General features: G+C 39.3%; 1 protein-coding gene across 2 annotated transcripts in view; it reads right to left on the bottom strand.

Annotated features, from left to right (window-relative positions):
• The window catches only part of LOC146457838 (uncharacterized), a 42,656-nt gene extending 20,794 nt beyond the window's left edge, over positions 1-21,862 (bottom strand). Inside the window, exons 1-25 of one of the 2 annotated variants that reach the window (XM_085091499.1) lie at positions 21,737-21,862; positions 21,510-21,582; positions 21,223-21,285; positions 20,865-21,115; positions 19,999-20,107; positions 19,153-19,374; positions 18,401-18,523; positions 17,412-17,489; positions 16,815-16,952; positions 16,365-16,615; positions 16,172-16,271; positions 13,749-13,838; positions 13,180-13,421; positions 12,488-12,587; positions 11,064-11,422; positions 9,809-9,950; positions 9,307-9,497; positions 8,804-8,947; positions 7,827-7,968; positions 7,247-7,552; positions 6,537-6,659; positions 6,231-6,459; positions 4,940-5,082; positions 1,184-1,411; positions 252-502 (exon numbers count right to left, since the gene is read on the bottom strand). In XM_085091499.1, the coding sequence (XP_084947625.1) occupies positions 252-502; positions 1,184-1,411; positions 4,940-5,082; positions 6,231-6,459; positions 6,537-6,659; positions 7,247-7,552; positions 7,827-7,968; positions 8,804-8,947; positions 9,307-9,497; positions 9,809-9,950; positions 11,064-11,422; positions 12,488-12,587; positions 13,180-13,421; positions 13,749-13,838; positions 16,172-16,271; positions 16,365-16,615; positions 16,815-16,952; positions 17,412-17,489; positions 18,401-18,523; positions 19,153-19,374; positions 19,999-20,107; positions 20,865-21,115; positions 21,223-21,285; positions 21,510-21,582; positions 21,737-21,742 (4,104 nt within the window). In that variant the 5' untranslated portion in view covers positions 21,743-21,862. Of the gene's footprint in view, positions 1-251; positions 503-1,183; positions 1,412-4,939; positions 5,083-6,230; positions 6,460-6,536; positions 6,660-7,246; positions 7,553-7,826; positions 7,969-8,803; positions 8,948-9,306; positions 9,498-9,808; positions 9,951-11,063; positions 11,423-12,487; positions 12,588-13,179; positions 13,422-13,748; positions 13,839-16,171; positions 16,272-16,364; positions 16,616-16,814; positions 16,953-17,411; positions 17,490-18,400; positions 18,524-19,152; positions 19,375-19,998; positions 20,108-20,864; positions 21,116-21,222; positions 21,295-21,509; positions 21,583-21,736 lie in introns of both variants that reach the window. The other variant, XM_085091498.1, reaches the window with a different exon arrangement.
• Positions 21,863-21,876: the final 14 nt, after the last annotated feature.

Below are 21,876 nucleotides of genomic sequence, written 5' to 3' on the forward strand. Positions count from 1 at the left end.
CAAAATTTTGACTGAAATAAATTCCCGCTATTACGGACTCTCGCTATTAAGGACACTAACTCGCGGTCCCGGAGATGTCCACAATAAAGGGAGTTGACTGTATCAAAAGACGATATAGCATTCGTGACGGAAAGGTAACGAAATTGATCAGTTATCTCCTCGTAGCTCCCATTCGACTTGTATCCATAGAAAACAAGTTAATAATGTACCCAGGGGACCAAAAAACAGTAAATGCGCACACAGTTTGTTACCTTACTGCTTGCAACAGAGTTAAAAGACACTTCCCCATAGCGCCAGTGTGGAACAGTGTTGTTGGAATCTTTCCAGACTCTTCTCTGATATGCGTTTGTATCTTGATAAATCTCCATCGTTTTAGCTCCTGCTCCAAACATTAAGAACCTAAACTGAAGACATTTTCCGTATCCCTCTGCTGACCTGTTGTACAAAGGACTCTCTAACACAGCTTCTCCTTCAGAATTATTACTAATCATACTCATAACACCTACGAGAAAATTAAATGCAATGTTTCGGAGATAATTCAATAGAACCATTCGTGTGACCCACATTCGATCTATCTTTGTTCAAATGGGAAAACGCCGTAACAAAATAAACCCTTAAAATCAGATGTGAATTAATTTATTGTAATAAATTCTTTTCTTCGAAAATAATATTGTGTACAAATGTTGGTACGCAAATTTTCAGAGTACAAACAGTTTAGTAGTGAAAGATCGACTTAGTTCTCAGTGAGTTAAGTAACTACAACTTGTGTAAAGAAAACCTGATTATTTCTTAACTTCATTTTTCATTTATTCATCGTTATTCATCCCCCAAATGGATTGACAGCTTAGTTGGAGGGAGCGTTACCCTGGTATCGCAGGAGCCTTACATGATCGTACTCCTCTTCAAGCCTGAATTTTATTTACAACTGTGTTAGTTTAAATTCCAATTCATCAGGTATCACTGGTATCCTAATGTTGTTCAAGCCTGAATTATTTGGCCCTAATTTTTCATGTGCATAAAGCCAAATCACAACGAGCAAGTTTTAGTCGTTCATTGTTAATCTGTTGTTTACACTGTTTCTGATGATCACATCCACGCCTTAACTAAAAGCGGCATAAAGTAACGTAGAATGTTTAACCTGGGGGTATTAACGCCCCTTATAACGAGTAATGATTTAATTTACCATCACGATATGTGCAGGAAAGGCCTCTTAACTTCGACACATGTTCAGCTAGGGCGTAGCTCTTCAGATCAACCCACTGCAGAAGGTTTCCGGTTTCGTCTCCACATCCAAGAGAAAGTCGGTACACTTGGTCTACTGTTAGCACATGGTCCCACACGTTTACCCCACTCAGCCTTGACCTTCTTGACTCGTTGTTTTGTTGGAATGATAAACTAACAGCTCCATTTCCTGAAATACGCATTGTAATTATGACATGTGCCCGACACACTTTAGATCTATATCCAGTTTACCAGTAAAAGTCTATAATCAGTCAATTAGGTGTCCGCAGGCTGACAATGACTGGACACTTATGGACCCGTCAGAGCAATTGCTCATTTACTAAAACCTAACTGTATACAAGGACTCACTGACTTCCCAAACGGCAAGTATCGAGTTATGTTTGGTATTGTCCTAGAACAGACTAAAACTACCGTCACGTGTGAGCAAAAGAAATTTGAAAGCAAAATTCTTATATGTGCTGGTATTAGCAAGGTGCTATTGCACTAGTTTTGATTCACTATTTTTCAGCACGATAGAATGACGAGCCGTATGACACCTATTTTTCCTGAAATGATCCCCCATATATCGTAAGTAATCTCCAAGTAGAAAGATGTTCAACTGAGGTGTGATTTATTCGATCTAACACAACTAGCCCTAATGTTTGGGGCTATTCCACAAAACAACCCAGTATCTAACTTCTAGTATCTAGTTTCTCGATGACTCACGATTCACGATTCAAGGACGAGCCGTGTGTCACCTATTTTTCTCCAAATGTTCTCATGTGCAAAATGTACAGCTGAGTTGTGATTGATTCGGTGGAACAAAACTAGTCCCAATTTCTGGGACTATTCCACAAAAAAACACAGTGTCTAATCTCTTGGTTTAATTTATAGGTGCCTTGCAATGTCTTTCCCTTGTGCTGTTACCTTGCCGTGGTGAGAAGGCTTGAGTGTCTCTGTGACCCTAAAAGCTATACCGACCTTGTCCGACAGATTCCAGGAGATACGTCAGACAAAGCTCAGCACCACCTGGCCCTCCAGGGTGAGAATTAGGCGTAATTCTAACGCCTTTACTCCGTAAAACTCTATCACGTTACGGAAACTACGACAAACAGTACTTCCAGGGTTCCCATAGTACCCTCGAGCCAACCAGATGGCAGTATCACTAACCACTGCTGATGAAATCCATGAAATCCCCGTATTGGAAGTCAGGAGTGTGAAAAGACCCAAAGTGAAGATATGATTCGCATGGAACTTGGAATGTCCGCGCCATATATGAAACATCAAGGCTAGCTTGAGACATCATTGAGATGAAAAGATACAACATAGACATCCTGAGAGTAACCGATGCCGTTGTACCGGTTCATTACGCCAACTGACTGGATAAGCGCTAGCCATCCTGTACGCTGGACCCGAAGAACAGCATTTAAGCGGTGTGGCTCTTATAGTCGTTAAGGGGAAAGGTAACACCCTATTGGAGTGGGAGCCCGTGAGCAACAGAATGAGCAGAGCCCGCTTCAAGTCTATGTGATGCAACCTTACCATCATACCACCGAATGAAGTTGGGGAGGAGAACAAAGATGACAGCGCACAATCTCCAAAGGCCCCCAATATGACATGGTTCTGAACATCGAGGATACGAACGCCAAGGATGGAGCTGACAATGCCAAGCGTGAAAAAGCTATAGGGTAACACGGCTGTGGTATGATGAACGACAACGGTGCACGCCTTATTGACTTCCGCTCGAGGCACAAAAACTGTGCTGTCCGCGGCACGCTCTTTCATACAAGAACATTCATAACTCGAATGGAATTCACCTAATGGTTTTACATCTAACCAGATTGATCACATCTTGAGAAATGGGAAGTGGTGCAGGCCTCTTCAGAATGTTCGAGTTTGCCGTGGCGCCGACGCAAGAAGTGAACAATACCAAGCGACAGCTACCAACAAACTGAAGCTTCGGAAGACAACTCAGCAGTTAAAATACCCAGAGACCAAACAAGAAGTTTGTTGACGAATTGAGAAATTGCTTCCGGTCCCTTGCTGATTCAACTGAGAATGATCACACCTGGCAAAGTTGAAACTAAAGCTGAAACGACAACCAATGCCCTTGGCTACAGGGAAAGGAAGGATACGCATGCCTGACTTCGGGCTCTCGGTAGAAGGAAGAAGAAAGTAAACAGCTGAAGGCCACCACCAAGTCATCAAGGAACCTGGAGTCGGGTGAGACCACGAATGAGGCGGTCAAAAGAAAGACGTGCTTGGGGTGACAAAACGTCCTTTTTAGAGGAGTTGGCAAGCGAAGCTGAGCCTACAGCTATTGTTGGTGAAATGATTATTGTTTACAAGATCACCAAACAACCCTTTAAGAAGAACACCAGCCAGTCTGTCTGCCCACTAAACGTGAATAGACAGCGAGATGGGTAAAAAAATTCCATAAAGTACTCAACCCTCTGAACCAGATGATCCTGCCAACCCACCAACAGCGGACGATGTACTCAATATCGATATCAGTCCAACTTCTGAACAATTGAACTGTACTCATGGTACTCATTGAACTGTTCATAACCTGGGACACAAATATAACATCCCTGAGGATTGGTCCAAAGGGCTGGTTGGACTACCAAGAAAGACGACCTCTAGAATTTCGAAAACTAGCGAGGCATCACACTGCTTTTCAAACCATCCACAGTGTCCGGTAGAGTCTTATTCAGTAGAATTGAAAAAGCCATTGACGCTAAGCTAAGGCAAAACAAGTGTTATTCAGGAAAGGTCGATGGTGTCTTGATCAAATTTCTGCACTAAACAAAATCATAGAACAGTGTCTGGAGTGGAACAGCCCATTAACATCAACTTCGTTGACTTCTCCGATCGGATGCTCTACCACTAAGCTGCAGGAAATTTGTAGGACCTAGGCCATTAAACCAGGTTCATGGGACACAAATTCTGCATACTGCTTGGCTTTGACTGCACCCACGAGTCTCCTATGGTCCTCCTATAGCCCTTCTGTAAGTGGTAGAGTATTCGAACTAGCTCGGAAGGTCATATATTTGACTCTCGTTGGGAGAACTCGGATTCTCTTTTTCCGAGTATGCCCGTCACTAACTGAAAAACAAAATACATCTATCGAAGATCAGAATACATAACAACAGTGTCAAATCTTTTCTAATGGTTAAAGGTGGCATGAAGAAAATCGACCTCTTCCACAACGGAAGCCTGGAAAATCTGCCGCATTTTCTATCCAAACCAGGTATCCAATTCTCTACAAGAATGCCGAATACCAAAGAGTGTTGCTTAATTGGATCAAACTCGTATGCCTCTGTTGGCTTGAGCACGTACTCAGGCCAGATTCACGAAGTCCTCCTAAGTTAAGATCATATCTTAAGTATTGTTTGCTAACAATAGGAAACTGTTAGTGCAACAACAGATTTTTGTCAGGAAGCATTTCTTGAATGTGGCTCCAGGATTGTATCCCTAAAGTAGGATGGATTTAACTTGGGGCGAGGCCCAACATGTTGCCCTTAAAAGGGCCATATGAAAACAATCATCACAGCCTTATGTCCCACTGGGAATGAAGAGGACTAACTAATGAAGTAATTTCTGGGTGTAATTTATAGGGGTCTCGCCCTCGAATCGTGCTGAATAATAGCGAATCATGGACAAACTAGTACAATAACGCCTCGTTAATGTTAATATAATCAAGAACTATAGCTACTACCTAATATTGCCTGTTCGTATCCGGGCCACCTATCAAAGTCAAAGAGTCTTCCATCCTTGTAAATTTTCCAGAATCCTCCTTGAGAACTCCAAGAAACACAAAGATGATGCCAGGTGTGTTTGTCCACAGTGATTTTTGACGAACTGCAAAAATATACATTTATCAGTTCAGCTACATCCATCCATTCATTCATTGTTTCATTCATTCATTGATTCATTCATTCATTCCTTTATTCATTCAATTCATTCGTTCATCCAGTTTTAGTCATTCGCGTATCGTGATTTTACTATATAACGTTCACTGTGATTGCCGCTTTTGGTATTTGTGAAACGTGCATTGGCCTATTTTGCACGTAAAAAAAAGCTACACAAAGTCTCCATCTACCTTTGCTGGAACCACACCGGCTAGTGTTGTGCACCCATTAGTTGTATTCCTGAAGATTGTTTCTAACAAACTCCTTCTAGAGGTCTTCATCAAGTGCACAACGACATTATAGCGAAGGGTAATATCGTTCCTTTAGGCGGTAATAAAGGTGGTGTGGGGGCAAATTGGGCGTGCACGAAGCACTTGTAATGGAGGCGCAAGGTAGCGAATGTAGCAACGGCATTATCTACTTTATTCCTATGTTTATGCGTCCAGTGGACGTAAAAATCTGAATTGGTTAGAAGAATCGTTTCAAGTCCTTGATTGAGTGCCAGTGCCACCTTTGACCAGTAAGCTTGTGGCTGACAACAACAGAACAAAATATTGCGTAGATTTGCCTGGAATTGTTGTCGAGAATAAAAACATTTGGCTCTGTGGTCTGAATTTTTGAACTTTTCACATTGTAACGTGTTTCATCTGTGACAGAACAAGAACACAGCTAAGCAGAGAAGGCGTGAAAAAAGTTCTAGGTAGTTTTGCCCTTACTGTTTTAGGTCTTGTATAAAGCTGTTCAGTCGTCAAGCCATATCACAAAACTGGCACTAAATTTCATTATTTTTTCCCATTGGTTAGTGGGTAAACTTTCTATCAAATCTTCCATTATATCGCTGGGTACTCAATAAATTTTCACACGGGAAGGCACCGCCCGGAGGTTCAAGCCCTTAAACTTTCATATACCATCTTTCACCAAAATAGTACCTCTTTCACAAACCCCTTACTTGTACCTCAAAGATAGCGGGATTTTTGTCTATCCTTTTCAGGACTTGGATTAATCGCTGCCCTTGCTGTTCCTAGTCTATTTTAACCTGTATTTACCTTTTATATATCCTGTTACTGACAAGTTACTCAGTGAACAATAATTACTCACATGCTATTTTTCATGACAGCAAAGCTTAGACCCGTGAAATTCTGCTGCACACTAAAGGCATATTTGTTCTCGGTTGTTGTGTAGATCACTGATAACGTAGCATTGTTATCTTGTAACCAGTAACATACTGTCAGCTCGGTGATGTGTTTACGACTCGAGACTGAAGCAGTCACGTGAAGGCGTTTGTTACCCCACGTCTCCAATGTATAGCGTCTGTCGTGCTGATTCCCTGTCAAAATAAAATTGATGGAATGTAGTTTTTACACTCAATTTCATTTTATACTTCTAATCGGACAAACCTCTTACCGTAATCCGCATAAGCTTCGGCGCTAGCTCTGTTCAAGTCCTCTGACTTGTGCACACTCCACCTTGGTGTAACATCACCATGTCTCCTCCAATCACACCATTCATTAAACAAATTGCATCTTCCTAGTAAAGCATACAACGAAAACTCATTAATAATTCATAAGCCCATCGACCTATGAAGTGGTCGATAATACATTACGTGCAGTGACTTTATATCGATAGCCCTCATCCTTATTAGTATGCGGTGTTTTATCAGCTCTAAAACACTCGTCATTAGTATGCGGTGTTTTTCTTGTATGCTAATTTCCAACGTTCGCAAAAGCATAATTGTTATGAACTCCATTGACACACGCTTTTCCAGGAATGTTTTTGAAGCCGTTCGAAAAACTCGCAGCACGTGTTTTATCGGGTCTAAAACCAATAAAACACTCTTGCTCGTTTTTAAACATTACTTAAAAAAACTGTGAATGCTAAATATTAAGTTAAGTTTAATAGGGAAGCCTTCTCATCCCGCACCCTCGGGATGTCATAAAATGGAAACATTAACCATGCAAGCGATAACGGGTTATGATGGCGCTACAACTTCTCATTTAAAGACATTTCTATCTCAATCAAGCAGATTTGTCTATCACGACACAACAACAATGCCTCAATGCATAAGAAATCGCTTTTTTATGTAAGTGTATGTTAATTTATAGCTCACTACTTACTGTTTATCCTGTATACTTGATTAGCCCAAGGTCCTCCTCGGCCATTTGCTGAGCATTGTGTTGAAACGCCGTACTTATTAAATCGCGCTTGAGCTCGCGGTTCTCCGAAACACTGTCCACCATTCTGTAGCGCAAAAATATCAAGTTGAAGATCGTACGCAGCCTTTGCACAACGTCTAACGGCGGCTGCCCTCTGCATGTAGCTGCCATCTAGAAGATGACTCATCCCTTCCATCAACGGAATAGCTCTCTTAGGAGTATCCTTGTGGCATCCCATGTCCTTGATATCCTGAATGTTCATGTTTACTATGACAGAAACCCAACAACCTGTTGAATCTCTTTAGACCTTAACTCGCAAAAAGCCTAAACTTGGAAGATTTTCTTAGGTGTGATTTTCGCAGTTGATGCGAATAAAAAATTAACAAAAAATTGTCATTTTTGATATCCTTTTACAGCTACTCCATGATTGTACCCAATCCCCATAAATTGACGAATTTCATTTAATTGCAGTAAAAATTTAAGTACGTTAAGCCCAGAACTGAAAATACAACGTATGTTATTTTATGGAAAAGAAAATTACCTGCAAAGCAGCCAAAGACTTCAATTCTTAAGGCAATATTACTGACCCAGGTGCGCGGGTGAATGCGAAGATACCTGGACAGTATGTACGGATTTACCACATTCACTGCTACCGTGATCTGATTGCTGTTACCAGTAAAGATCTGAAAGAGAGGATAAACTCCATATATCAAGCACGTAATGACTGGCCCCAAGGGAAACGGTGAGTTTTGTTTCCCCGAGATTCTCAACGTTGAGGGATGAGGGGAAATAAAATTCACTGTTTCCCATGAGGCCAGACATTAAGTGTTTTGTTATACCTCCCAATTCAAAAATAGAACAAATTATATACTGGTGTCACCTTACGACTTTATTGCAAAATCTTGAAAGCTTTTGTCCAAATTTTGCTCTTTGCAGAAGTCTCTCAATGTTTTCACGGCATTGTGGGTGGCTTTGTCGGTAGATTTCGAGTTTTTATCCCGAAGAGGCTGTTGAATTTCTTCTTCAGTTCTTGTTTGTAAGCGTTTAGCTACCATGACCACCAAAAAATTATCTTCTTGACGTGGACTGGCACACAAATTTTTCGCCGTTTCAAGGTGCACGACCTTATCACGCAGGGCGTTAGTGAGTTTTGTTCGCCGGAGTTTTGACACATGGCACGTGACACGTTCTCCTCCAATCGGAAAATGTATTTGAGTTGGGAGGTATAACAATTGTTGTAAGTTTATCAAAGTTCGTACTTCGTACAAAGTTCACGTGGGAGGAGCCTTCCGTTGTCCCTTACAGCTGTGGTAAAATGGCATTAAACAGCGAACAGTAAACAAAGCACATGTGGTCCCATTTTATCTTTTACAGTTTATGAGTTGCGAGAGTCAATGATAAAGATGGTGGGCATGACTACATTGAAGACAAAAACCAATGTGACTCTCTTATTTAACTGTGCGTTATGCAAGGGAGCAATAATTGGGCTAAATGATATCAAAAAGGTTGACTAATTACCTTTACCGTGGAATTGACTTCATAAAATCGAAAGTTGGTTATCACTGAACTGTAAGAAAGAGTAAAACTGGTGACCCACTCCGGAACTCCATGTCGTCCTTGGGTGGCCAGGCCTCTTATCATAACAAGAGCCCCAAAATCGACCTGTATAAGGCAATCAAGGAATCATTGTCGCCATGAATACCTCTTCAAACTACTTTAGGTGAGAAATCATATTAAATTAGATTTTTCCGTATAAACAAACCTCTGTAACGAAGAAACACTTTGTACTTCACTGGAAATCAAAAGCTCAGGTAGGAACCTTTCCTTATCTTTTAAGCGCAACTTCTTTACTCAGAATATTTAGTAGGTCTCAGAAAGAATATAATTATTACTAAATTTCTCTCCATAACACAGATACCTCTATTATGCACACACCGTTTGATGTCCAAACCAAGATGTTTATATTATATAAGCTAAGTAGCGATCAGTATGATCTATGATTAACAGAGGAGGTTCCTGACCTGAAGCCACTGATTCAAGTCTGCCAAAATTGCCACCCACGCGCCAAGTTTACCACCTTCTTCCACCGTGTGGAGGCGAGCGCGGTGAGCGGAACCAAAATTAGAGGAGGCTGTAACTGAAGCGTTGGGTATCTGACCGCTCTGCATCCCAAGGGGGGCATAGCAAGGAGTTTGTGGTTCATCAGCACTATCTACAGAAACACATCAAATAAAATTCCTTTTGGTTAGAAAGTGTCATCTGAAGCAGTAACCTCGACTGAAGTTGTAAACAAAACCTCAAACTATGTCAAGAATAGCAGACAGCAGGCAGGTACGACAGAATTCATCAGTTAAAAGTACTCGTAAAAAAGGTTACTAATTGAATAAATTACGGCCAAAGGAAATCACCGGGATCTCATTCGAGGATTCATTCCCTTTTTTCTTCATTTTAAACATCTTTTTTGAATTGAAGACGAACGATTAATCGCATAGAAAAGGTGTCTCATGTTAACAATTTGCTTACCTACTGCGCAGCCGTAGTACTCGACTCTAAGGCAGCCAAACTGACGATACCTGTAGGGATATATCCTTATAAACTGGGCTGTGATGCGTGGAATGAGAAGATGGCTGACAACAGTGTGACGGTCAAAATTACCATCAAATATCTGCAGTAAGAAAAGACAACCAAATAAATAATTACGAAACGTCTTTCAATTGTGCAATTGAGTTCATCAAAAATATTCATATTTGTTGAAATATAGTGGGATTACATGCTTGCGCTCTGCCTTCATCAAAGCGAAAAAATCTTTGACAATTTCTAACCACATACCAGGGGCCCTAAAATGTTAAGGATATCTGGTTTTATAAACTGAGTTGATGAGGTAATTTGGTGACCGTAAAGAGACTCGAGAGCTGACGTTTCGAGCGAATTAAGGTATGGTGAATTGTTTGTGGTTTATAAAGTGAGTAGTGAAGCTGCGCTATTGGTGGAAGCAAGAGCCCTTAAATGTTATTTTGCATGTTTTCGCTGTAGCTCGGAAGCATTTTAAAAGACGTGTGTCAACTGACATGGATAATTGTTCTTCAGCTGAATGTTAAGAGATCGAAAACCAGTTTAAGGGGATGATATCTCATTGAGCTAGGTAAAGGCTGTTTTATGGAAACCTCACACTCAAAAAAAATACCCTTCATGTACGGATCGTTCGGGACCCCTAGAATGAAAATTAATAATAACAAGGATAAAACTATATGACATGTTGGAAAAAGCATCGAATATTTGACACTGGTTCATGGCCATGTTATCGCACCAACAGTTTTACTTCTGAAGCCCAACGTCCGAACTTACTCACTGTAGTCACTTTGAGGTAGAAAAAGTTAATGGCAGGTGTCAGTTATAATAAATACCAGGAATGGACTTAACAGCCGGAGAGGTTAGCATTTAAATGTTACATTTTTACATTTTTTTTTTCCTTTTTCGAGCATGCCTGTCACTTACTGAATAATGCATCATTCTCATTCATTCACCACGCTTAAAATATATCATCACACCTATTTTATTGCACATATGCCACACATGGCATTTAAATCCTAGCAGTATGCGGGATGTTTGTTCCACGAGCCTAGTTTAATGGCTTTAGCTCTCACAAGTCTCCTGTAGCTCAGCGGTAGAGCATCCGAGCTAGTAATCTGCAGGTCTTAGTTCGACTTCTCATAGAAACATTCGGATTCCTTTTTTTCCGAGACAGGAAAGAAATTTGAATAAGACAGAAAAAAATTACCTTTGCATTTCCGTTTGGTCGATAGAACACAAACGTACTATTTACGTCACGTTTGTAAGCAAGAAAGTACTTGGTCACCCAAAAATCGAGTTCCTGTTTTCCTTGGGTGGCAACCTTGCCGACACTGGCCACGTAACCAAAATTTACTTGGAGCCACTGGTAATACTGGCTGCTGGGACCCTGACACCACCCTCCTGTGACACCAACATAGGAGTCTGGTACAGCCAGGTGAAGCCTCCCTCTTGAAGGTGCCGATCGTGGTCGGTAGTAAGACGATGCAGTTATTGCTGAGTCACGAATTCCGCCATCTTGCATACCTAGTGGTCTCATGCATTCCGGAAGCAAGGGAGGTAGAAATTCTAGAAAAAGTTGCGAAAAGAAAGTTGTTGCATAATACGAATGCAAACTCAAACAGATATCGGTTTGATTAATCGATTTAATGCCGTGACTGTATTCATGCACTACCATTAGTGCATGAATACAGTCACGGCATTAAATCGATTATTCAAACCGATATCTGTTTGAGTTTGCATTCGTATTATGCAACAACTTTCTTTTCGCAACTTTTTCTAGAATTTGGTTATCAGATACCTGTATTGGGATCCATAGATAAACGGATGGACGTTGGGATGGATGGATGGATGGATGGATAGAAAACGAAGAATAAAAAGAAGAAGAAGAAGAAGAAGAAGAGTTTATTTAATCGCGGTACGTTTGTTAAAAAGAACAATGTACAACGTAAGTTGCGCTAATTACTTAAAAATGATAAGAGTAAGAATAAGAACCAGTACTGAGATTGACAAATTTCAATATATTCAGTTTAAAGCCTCAATCGAGGGAGCGCTCATATTTCATGCATTCTAGATCTTACCTCCAGTAAAAGCAAACCCTTTTTGTGCAATAATCTGCTCTGGTTCGCAGTATGGCAATATCTGCCCTTGAGGTGCTAAGGTTATAGACAGAGGTTCCTACATTCCTTGAGAAAATGTCTTTGAAATAAACCAGTGTCATAAGTTTGAACATTATAAGGGCTTTTTGTTTATCTCTCCTCTCTTTTAAATTTGACCAGCCAAGTTCATTCCAAACAATACTATAGTAATCAAAGTACGGTTCCGCAATGGATTGATAAATGTTGATTAGGTTACACATTGGAATAAAGCGTTTCGTCTTTTTTTATGACACTTAAGCCAGGCGACCCTTTCTTTAAACTCTTGCAATGTGTGTATCCCATAAGAGAAATTAATTACATTCATCGCCAATGCATTTGCTACATTTAACTTTTTTTTTAATAATATGCCATGCGTAGAGACTATTTTCTGTCCTCGTTGCATCCCTTTGTCTTAACCCGATGGACAGATGGATTGGATGCAAGCTTGCATGCTTGAATGTGCTCAGTAGACCTGGAGACTGATAATGAACAATACCTTGATACGGAGCCCATGGTATTTCATTGCATGAATGTGCACTGAAGGACACGTCATCGAGATCAATAGAAGTTCCTGAACTCACACCTTTAATTATCACCTGCCAAAAAACACATTGTCGGGAGATTTTGAAGCAATAAGTAAATGCAATTTCTAAAGAGAGGACAAGTAAAAAAAAGAAAAAAAAAAACCCACGAGGGAATGAAGAAAACGTCCATCCTCCTGATTCGGTGTATATTTGTGGAGGAGGGTTTTGTAATATTTGGAATTATCAAGAAAAGAAACACACTTACCGAGACCTAACAATTGTTGGGATAATGATCACGAAAACTGAATTTTTGATAGTAAATTATTTTATTTGCCACGGCATGACACGAGTTTAAAACGTGTGCTAACTTCGTGTCCTTGTCTGGCTACATAATTAGTTTGCTCCCTGAACCTTTTGGTCTTTCTCAATCCTTTTCATAAAAATAGTTCAGCCAGCTTTACGAAAAAAGCTTACTTCGACATGTTTACAAAACGCAGAAGACATCGTATTCAAAGGTAAAAAAAAAAAAGGAAATTATGGTAATTACAAATAATTTACTCTCCATAGTTACAGTATATTGTGAAACGTTTGTCTAGGCTCCCACCGATGCAAAACTCTAGTTCTCTGAAATAGGTTAAATTTGTTGTAGCATAGGCAGAATTACCTTTGCCGTTCTACTTGTGTTGATTGGCAGTTGAACAAAACTCCATTTGGCCGTCCGATGCGCTGATCTCCACAGCTGTTCTGTTGTAGCTGAGCTGTTAATTGATACTATTATTTCTACGTTATATCCCATGCCGATTCTGTACCAAAAGCGCATGCACTTCCATTCTTCACCGCTGAATAAGGGAGAAACCAATGTCCCTCCTGATTGACTACCATCCGATACAAAGCTCAGGTAACCTCCTAAGAGGATGATAAAAGTAGTGTTCGTTCACGTTTGTAAAAGCAGTTTATATAATAGTTTACCGTCCATTTTCACATTTTAAGAGTATTACTTTGGACGTAGGGAGGATATTTTTTTAGAGAAGTATTGGCTTGTATCTAAGAAAAAAAAAACGGAGGAAATCTATGTATTTTTTGTCAACACACTTGTGGTTCAAGATTTATTTTCTTTTGTCTTTATGTATGGTAATGTATGATAAAGATTATGAAACAAAAGAAAAAAAATTCGAACCAAGGATAAAAGTGAAAAAACATTTTGGCATCGCCGAAAAATCGAGTTATTAATACCTCTTTTTCTTGTTTTATATTTTATCCACTGCCACGGCTTGTTGACTTCCCAGTGACACACATCGTCGTCAAAATAGCAATGGGGACTCTCTGTTGGTACAAAATTTAAGTATTTAACGACATTACTTATAGCCTCAACACGAAAGATTTCACTAAAATTGGTATAGTTTTTGAAAAGAAAATAACAGTGGTTACTACTAACGTTAAGGCTCTTTGAACAGACAGGCCCTGGACACCAAAGTAGGAGTTTTTCTGTGGCTCACAAAATGTGTCTGCTTACAGGATCCATAATACCTACAAGCGTAGGCCAACTAATTGATTTATTTTAGATCTTCTGTGGCAACTGTTAAAGTTCTACATGCATTCACCTCCCGAAATGGTTCGACCGCTCGAAAAGACACGCTCGCTCATGTGGACAGTTTGAAGTCATACACATGCTATACTGATTTCAAAACGACATAAATTATTTATTGGAGATCTTGGATCGTTTAGTTAAGGTTCCACATCTTTCAGGTAAAAGTATCAAACGCGTCCCAATATGTTATTTGTTCTCTAAGCATTTGTAGATTGCCTAATACGAGGATTTTCTTGTAGCTGCCAAATGGTCTGGGAACTTTCATTTGGGTCAGGATTTGATCGAGAATTTCGAAACTAGATTTCAGAGAGTAACATATGCTTGTCCCATGTTTGTCCCGTGAACCTAGTTTTATGGCCTTAGCTCCCACGAGTCTCCTGTAGCTCAGTGGTAGAGCATCCGAACTAGTAATTGGAAAGTCTTAGGTTCGACTCCTGATAGGAGCACTCGGATTTCAGTTTTTGCGAGTATGCCTGTGTCATTTATTGATTAATACATCATTCTCAACAAATGCTTAGTTTTCCAAACTTTTAAAACGGGAATATACCAGATAGCGGTTCGAAACCTCAACACAATCTGTTTTTGAGGTTTTAGCATAGTGAGATTTTGACAACCTTTCTTCTCATTTGAGGAGACTTAAACCACAGTCACCGACATTGGGTTGAAAACTCACATTAGCATAATACCAAACGAGTGAGATGGGTGGCCTCGAAATAGTCACTTTATTTTTATATTACTTTCCGCCAAAATTTTTGTTGGTTTGTTTCTTTGCGCGGGAACATGAAACAATGAGAGGGAAGTTACATGACACCATTAGGTGATCCACAACCTGTGCCTTTGTCTAGGGTGTTGGTTTATATAAATAAAGTTGAAGGTAAATAGCACTTGTTCTATTCTCTCCTGCGTCTTAGTCAATCAGAACGCGAAAAACAATATCAATTGGTTTGATATATTCTAATGAACACTGCGACTTTCTGATAAATGAGGGACGATCGCTTGCCAAAATTTTTCGCAAATTGCTTAAGCTGCGTACGTAACTAGGATGACTTTCTAGGGAAGGAGACATCAAGAGGGCATATGTTTGAGCAATTAGCTGCACGCATAAATTGTCCAGCAATTTAATCGAAAATGAAGACATAGACTGGATAGATGATAGCTGATATAAACTTCTTAATTACGGTTTTTTCCTTTAATGGAAAAGTCCATCTCTTCCGTCAATGGATTAATTAATAAAACATAATTTTGTCCTTTTTTCAATCGGAGAGGGATAAACTTTGACATACAAATTTTTCATGAGTTATTACTTGTTGATATTTGTCGTGTTTACTGTTTGCTAAAACTGCTTGAAGGACACAGTGACAAAATGAGTGTGCATGATTAAGCCGCAGTGGCCACCACAGTAGTTCCATAGAAACAACCAGGTTTCAAAGAGGAGGCAATTTGAAAATTTCAGATATTTTTCGGTTTCAGTTCAAAGGAAAATAAGGCCAAAAAACAGCTAAAGTTGTCACTTTCTAGAAAATTCCCAAAGAGACTCATCTCCCACATATCTTTTAAACGGAAAATATCTGTGCAATAATACTGAATATTCTGCCCGAACTGGGGCGTTCGTAGAAAAGCGTGAACTCCGTTAGTAAGTAAGTTAATTTTTAGCCTCACAATTCTTGCTATCGGGTTCTCTACAGGTAAATTACTCGGTAGAAGAAATTGTTGTCTGAGGGGGGCAAAATTCGTGAAACGTTCATCTGCAAGGGACGGATGATTGTTCTTAGTGCTGTAACGACTGGAGTATTGGAGGCTGCACGTTGGTACTTCGTCCGCGCATTACATTCGGGCTGACATCCGATTACAAGGAAGAACATTGAGCAGATGTGTCTGGCTGAAGCTTTTTCTGGTGCATATGCACTGTCATTCTGGTAAGAACTTTTTTAAGGGCATTTTTTTCAAAGGTAATCTTGGTGTCTATGTTCTTTTTGTCTTCCTCTCCTTTGATGCGATGGAAAATTATCGTTATAATAATGATTAAGCCTAAACTAACGAAACGGAATGAAAAGAATCATTTATTTACTCCATCTTGAGATGACACGGCAGCCCTCTTCCAGGACGGTAACATCATCCACTGCTATATCTCCCTTACTTCCTTCCAAGGTAACACCTTCCAAAATAAACTGAAAAATACATGTAGAAACTAATGATCTTTCATATTCATTGCTACGATAATAAAATAGGAATACTTTATCGAATTTTCTTTTCACTTTTACCTTGAAAGTAAGTTTTGATGTCAAAGTAGTCTGCGCAAACATCCAGCAGTCTCGTTGGTTTCCAGACTGACTCCAAGAAAGCGTCTCTGAAGTGTTAGTTGCAATGTAGACATTCAGTTGTCCTGTGTTTTTACCGAACATGTGATACCAGAACTGAAGGCAAATTAATTTATTGCGTTCCATCCACTCACTCATCAAACGAGCACGGTCTCCAAGCTGACGCTGAGAAGCTTCTATGTAAATGTATGCCCCTGTTTAAGAACAAACAGAAGACAGCTGGTGAGTGTGGTTTTGTGGCAGGAGGTCCGTGGGGCACTGGGACTCCAACTTGTGACAGAAGCCCGGTTTCTGAAGCTCTTATTTGCTTGATGCCCAGACCGTCAAAAATCCTGTTTCTGCTTATATTGAGCTGTAAAGTAACATAGAATGGGCGGGTGGTGGAAAAGGTACCTTTGTGAGAATATGTATTGTGATCATATGACGGGCCAGTCTCTGTTGATGGAGTGAAGCCGGAATGCAGAGTCCATAGATTTTCCATACTGTTGTCGTGTTTGAGTCCACAAAAGCCGTTTTCAAATGAACAGTGACCTGATAAAAGCGAGGAGAATTAAACAAATAAATGAACATATTCTATAAAACACCAGATTAAAGTCTTGCGAATTTAGTTGTTGTCGTGTTACATTAAAATGTTAAACATATTGTACTCATTTTTAAAAGCGTATGGCAAACGCAATGTATAGTGTTTTCTGTATACAAATACACTAAATAGTATTAAGAATCGTGTCCAAAGATACTTGTATTTAAAGAGCACATTTCGGGCTTGCCTTATACAATGTCAAAACCACGAGACAAATCCCTGGTGAGAGAGTTGTATCTCCCTGTTAGGAAAATTTTCATTAAAGTATGCCGCTTTCACCAATCCGTGCACCCTTTTTGAAAAGTATTCCACTCTGATGAAGGCTACCCAAACTTCATAGTTGATATGGTTTATAACTTATAACATGAAATAATGAAAACCAAATGGAAAAATTTGCAAAATGTACGTACCTTTAAAGTATTTGTCGCAATCAGTCCCTGAACTTTTGTCTTTGCAGTTAAGTTTGTTCAGCGGACAGTCCCTCATACCTATCAGGGTACAGCGAGGACGTCAAAAATTAACTTTAGTGTGGCGATATCAGAAACCTGAAAGCTATATCTTGCTTCATGGAGAGGAATAAAGGTGGACAAAAATGAACTAGCCGTAGATTATCCTGCCAGCTTGTCACGCCTCCTTTTCCTAATATAAAAGTACCTTCAGGTAGGTGTCCAAAAAGATATCTGGTGAATCTCAACCCATGAACCTCTTTTCATACCACATAGGGTTACTCAGTCGAAGACGCCAGAACGTTCGTCGGTTTCATATTGACGTGGTAATCATACTCGGGTAATTTATCTAGGAGGCTGGTTAAGGTGGTTTCCTTGTTTAAATTTAATATTCATCTTTGTGGATGAGTTTCCTCTCGTTGCACCTATTTTACACAAAGTGAAGAACTCTTTCCTTCCAACTTACGTGATTATTTTGCGTTTCTCATGATATCAGATACTGTAATATCAGATATCATGATATCAGATACATTCCACCATACTTTCTTCCGCCGGTATTGAGCTAAACACAAATCTTGTGGTCGTGACTTACCAATGACGAGGTGGAAAAATGCCTTTCGTTAATTGCAAACCTCGCTACGTGTAACAAAGTAAAACCAAAAAAAAAAAAAAAACATTCCCTACGTACTGTCTTTAAACTTTCCGTGTTCACTGGTGCGCCCAAACCGAACTTTACTTTAGCGTCTCACTAAAATTATTAAGGGCACCAAACGACAAGCTAATCATTACTTATCATTATCTAGTCTAACAATATAGGCTTTCCCCGATTACTTTACTTTAAATTACTTTACTTGTTCATCCAAGTATTCGATGGTTGGTGAATGTCTGTACACGATAGCTAGCAATTAAATTCATCCCAATTCCTAGAGAACGAAAACTATATTTAAACTGACCACATGTTGAAGGCATATGAGAACCATCTTGACAAACTGGTAACTTGTCTTGGTGACATGTTGACGACCACGGAATACATGTACCGTCTGCGCACTGAAACAAGTTACTGGAACACGAGGTTCCTGCAATTTTAAAGTTTGGAAAATTATGCATAATATTGTGGCATGGCAACAAACAACATATCAAACTATTTGTGCTGTAAACACGGACTACACGTGTTAGCACAAGGAATACTACTCTTCTGAATAAAGTGTTTGTATAAATTCATGTGCTTGGGGAAATAAAGAAAAACGATTTATTAGTTAGATAAGATGGAAGTTCAATGAGGCTGTTTGGAAGGAAAGTATAAATGTGTTATGACATCCCTAGTAATGAAAGTTGAATTGTATTTTAAGCTTAAAAGTAAAGCCCATTCTATACAAAAAATAGTTATATCTCTTTCTGTATTGCACCCCACTTCCAAGAAAATTCCTATTTTTTCCCTTCAGCGTAATTTCTGCAGGATAAGGTGCTACTTTGACAAAAAAATCAGCTAATCATTTCCCTTTATGAAAATCTAACCTGTGCAGTTGTTCAGTTATTAATGAATTCGCAAACATTGAAGCCTGCTATTTTCTTATAAAGCTGCCCGCTCACTGACGACATTTAAGTACTTCGGCCCAAGTTTCATGTCAATTTTGAAAGATAACAGCGAATCACAATGCAAGTATACTCATGACGGAAAAAAACTGAATAAACGTAATAAACTTACCACAAAACCGTTCATCTTTAGAATCTGAACAGTCATTTATTCCATCGCATAAGTTACCTGATGGAATACAACCACCTGAAGAACATGGGAACTCAACGGTTAAACAAGTGCAACCCTCTTCATCGGACCCATCCAGACAGTTGACGTCACTATCACAGCGGTGTGTAGCGCTAATGCATTCGCCATTAACACACTGAAATTCAGTGGGACTACAAGCAAAATCTGAAAATAATAATCATGAAACGACTTAAATCAACAGAACATTTATATGGTGAGCCAAGGCAAGTGCATGGTATGTTACGGTATGGTATGGTACGTCGTGGTATGGTATAGTATGGCATGGAATGGTATGGTATGATATGGCATGGTATGGCATTGTATGGTATGTATGCTATGACAAGGCATTGGATTGTATGGTACGGTATGGTATGGCATGGCATGGCATTGTATGGAATTGTATGGTACGGCATGGTATGGTATTACATGGTATGGTATGGTATGTGTTGCATGGCATTAGATGGTATGGTATGGTATGGTATGGTATGGTATGGTATGGTATGGTATGGTATGGTATAGTATGGCATGACATAACATGGTGTAGTATTGCATGGTATGGAATGGTATGGCATGGCATGGCATTAGATGGTGTAGTATGGTATGGATGGTATGGTATGGTATGGTATGGTATAGTATGGCATGGTACGGTATTGTGCAGTACTCTTTGTAGGAGCAATAAAGGGTTAAAGATGCAGCAGAACTCCGTTATATGAATGGATGGCTATCTCGAATCCCCAACATTTAGCTTGTGTAACAAAACCTTCATAAAGTGAGTTCTTCGTGATTTACCTGGTGATGCATGGGAAGGCGCCAGCGTACATGTCTCCGTTGTTATCGTAATATTATCCAATAGTATGGTTGGGGTGCCGTTCACTGCACCTAGGCCTTCAAATATGATCTACAGTATGACAGGACAATGGAATGATAAGTTGTTAAAAAATATGTATAATATGATGAAGCAGAATAACATATCGATAAAATAGAACTGTAAGATAAACTAATAGAATAACATCAGTGTTTCAACGATACAAAAAGATAACACAACAGAATGATACCAGTTGTTAATACGATGGCACAATAGGCTAGTGATATTTAAATAACATTGGATCTACAACATGATAGATTGGAATATGATGTTAATACTAGCAACAATATGACTGAGCTCAGGTAAAGTCATATTTAGAACTTGGAGAACAATCTGTCCTAGGTGTAACACAGCGAGGTCTCTCCTATGCCCGCCAACGTGCTGCTTCTAGCAATTTGGTCTCCCGCCTTGTCTCCTCTCAAGTTTTATGCTTACATATTAGTAGTTTTAGTTATTTAGCATTTTTTTCATATAAATAATTAACGAGGGATCCGCTGAAATTGGCTACGCTGTAGTGGTCTCCCTGCCTAATTATTATATCTTTGGAATTTTTTTGTTTCTATTGTTTGTTTCCATTCTGTTTGTATTTTAGTAAGGCGAAGCTAAATAAATAAATAAATAAATAAATAAATATTTGACGTTAGCACACTCAAGGAGACCGCTCGCGGTCTAAATCAAGAAACATCGTGATTAAAAAAAATCGTTATTTATACGCTGTACAATGTGTTTTACTTTCACTTCCCATGGTGATTATAAGGTAAACTAAATGAAAAATATGAAGGAGATTTACTTGATTTTTCTCGTGTGGCTTCCAAGTAACTTTGGCCTTGTTCCATTTGTTCCCTTGAAACCCTCGTAACTTCCAAATTAAAACCTCTTTTTCACCTGTCTTAGTGTACACCTTTAGCGAAGAAAGGAACTTGGAAGGAAGTTGGAACTTGAAGCGTAGGCATAACCCAACATCTTTATAAAATGGTTTCCATGGTAAAAAAGGACTTTCTAGCCGGCTATTAAGGGGTTCGTTGACCATACCAAGATCACCTGAAATTTGAGGTGAGTAAAAAAATAGAGAAATATTAATATAAATAATTGAGAAAAAATAAAATAAATACGCTTCAATAAAAATAGAAATAATTTTTTAGACTTACCTGAAATTTTCCATCCTTTGACTTCCCAGTCTTCATAATCCTTTGAAAAGGTAACCTGTGTTACTGAAGCCACTAAAAACATAATTTCAAAAACTTTAGTCACTAATGCTAAGTGAAGAAACTACGACTCCCGTAGCTTTCATACAGTGAGTGTCCATTTTAGGTAGAATGAGGAGGCACGGAATATTGTCACGCTCCTTAAGATTCAACCCCCTGATGAGGAGACCTCATAACTCTTCTTCAAGCAACATCGTTGAAATGCTGTATCTTTTTTAGACATGTGTTACCTTTAATATTGACATCAACAACTTTTCTTCTTCCTTTCTTTGCTGTCACGTCATTTGTGAATGAGTAATGTATCTATTGAGTGAATGTTGAAAAGAGGTTGTGTCACTGGCTTGTACAAAAATCAACTGCATTGATCGAACTGAGAAACAATTTACATAACAGTACATATAAAATTTTTGTAACCAAAATTGAACAATTCAAAATGGCTGTAATGCTACTTTAATACCTCCATAGAACTGTCTCCTGGCTGAGTTATCACTTCAATGTCTACTTGGAATATGTTCTCAGAACATGTTAACTTGACAGATGGATTTACAAGGTATGATTTGCCAAAGGCGTGGAACTCCAGTGCAACGGGGCAGTCAG

This window comes from Pavona decussata, unplaced genomic scaffold (genome assembly GCF_977016875.1).
Source record: "Pavona decussata unplaced genomic scaffold, jaPavDecu1.1 SCAFFOLD_237, whole genome shotgun sequence".
Taxonomy (NCBI): domain Eukaryota; kingdom Metazoa; phylum Cnidaria; class Anthozoa; order Scleractinia; family Agariciidae; genus Pavona; species Pavona decussata.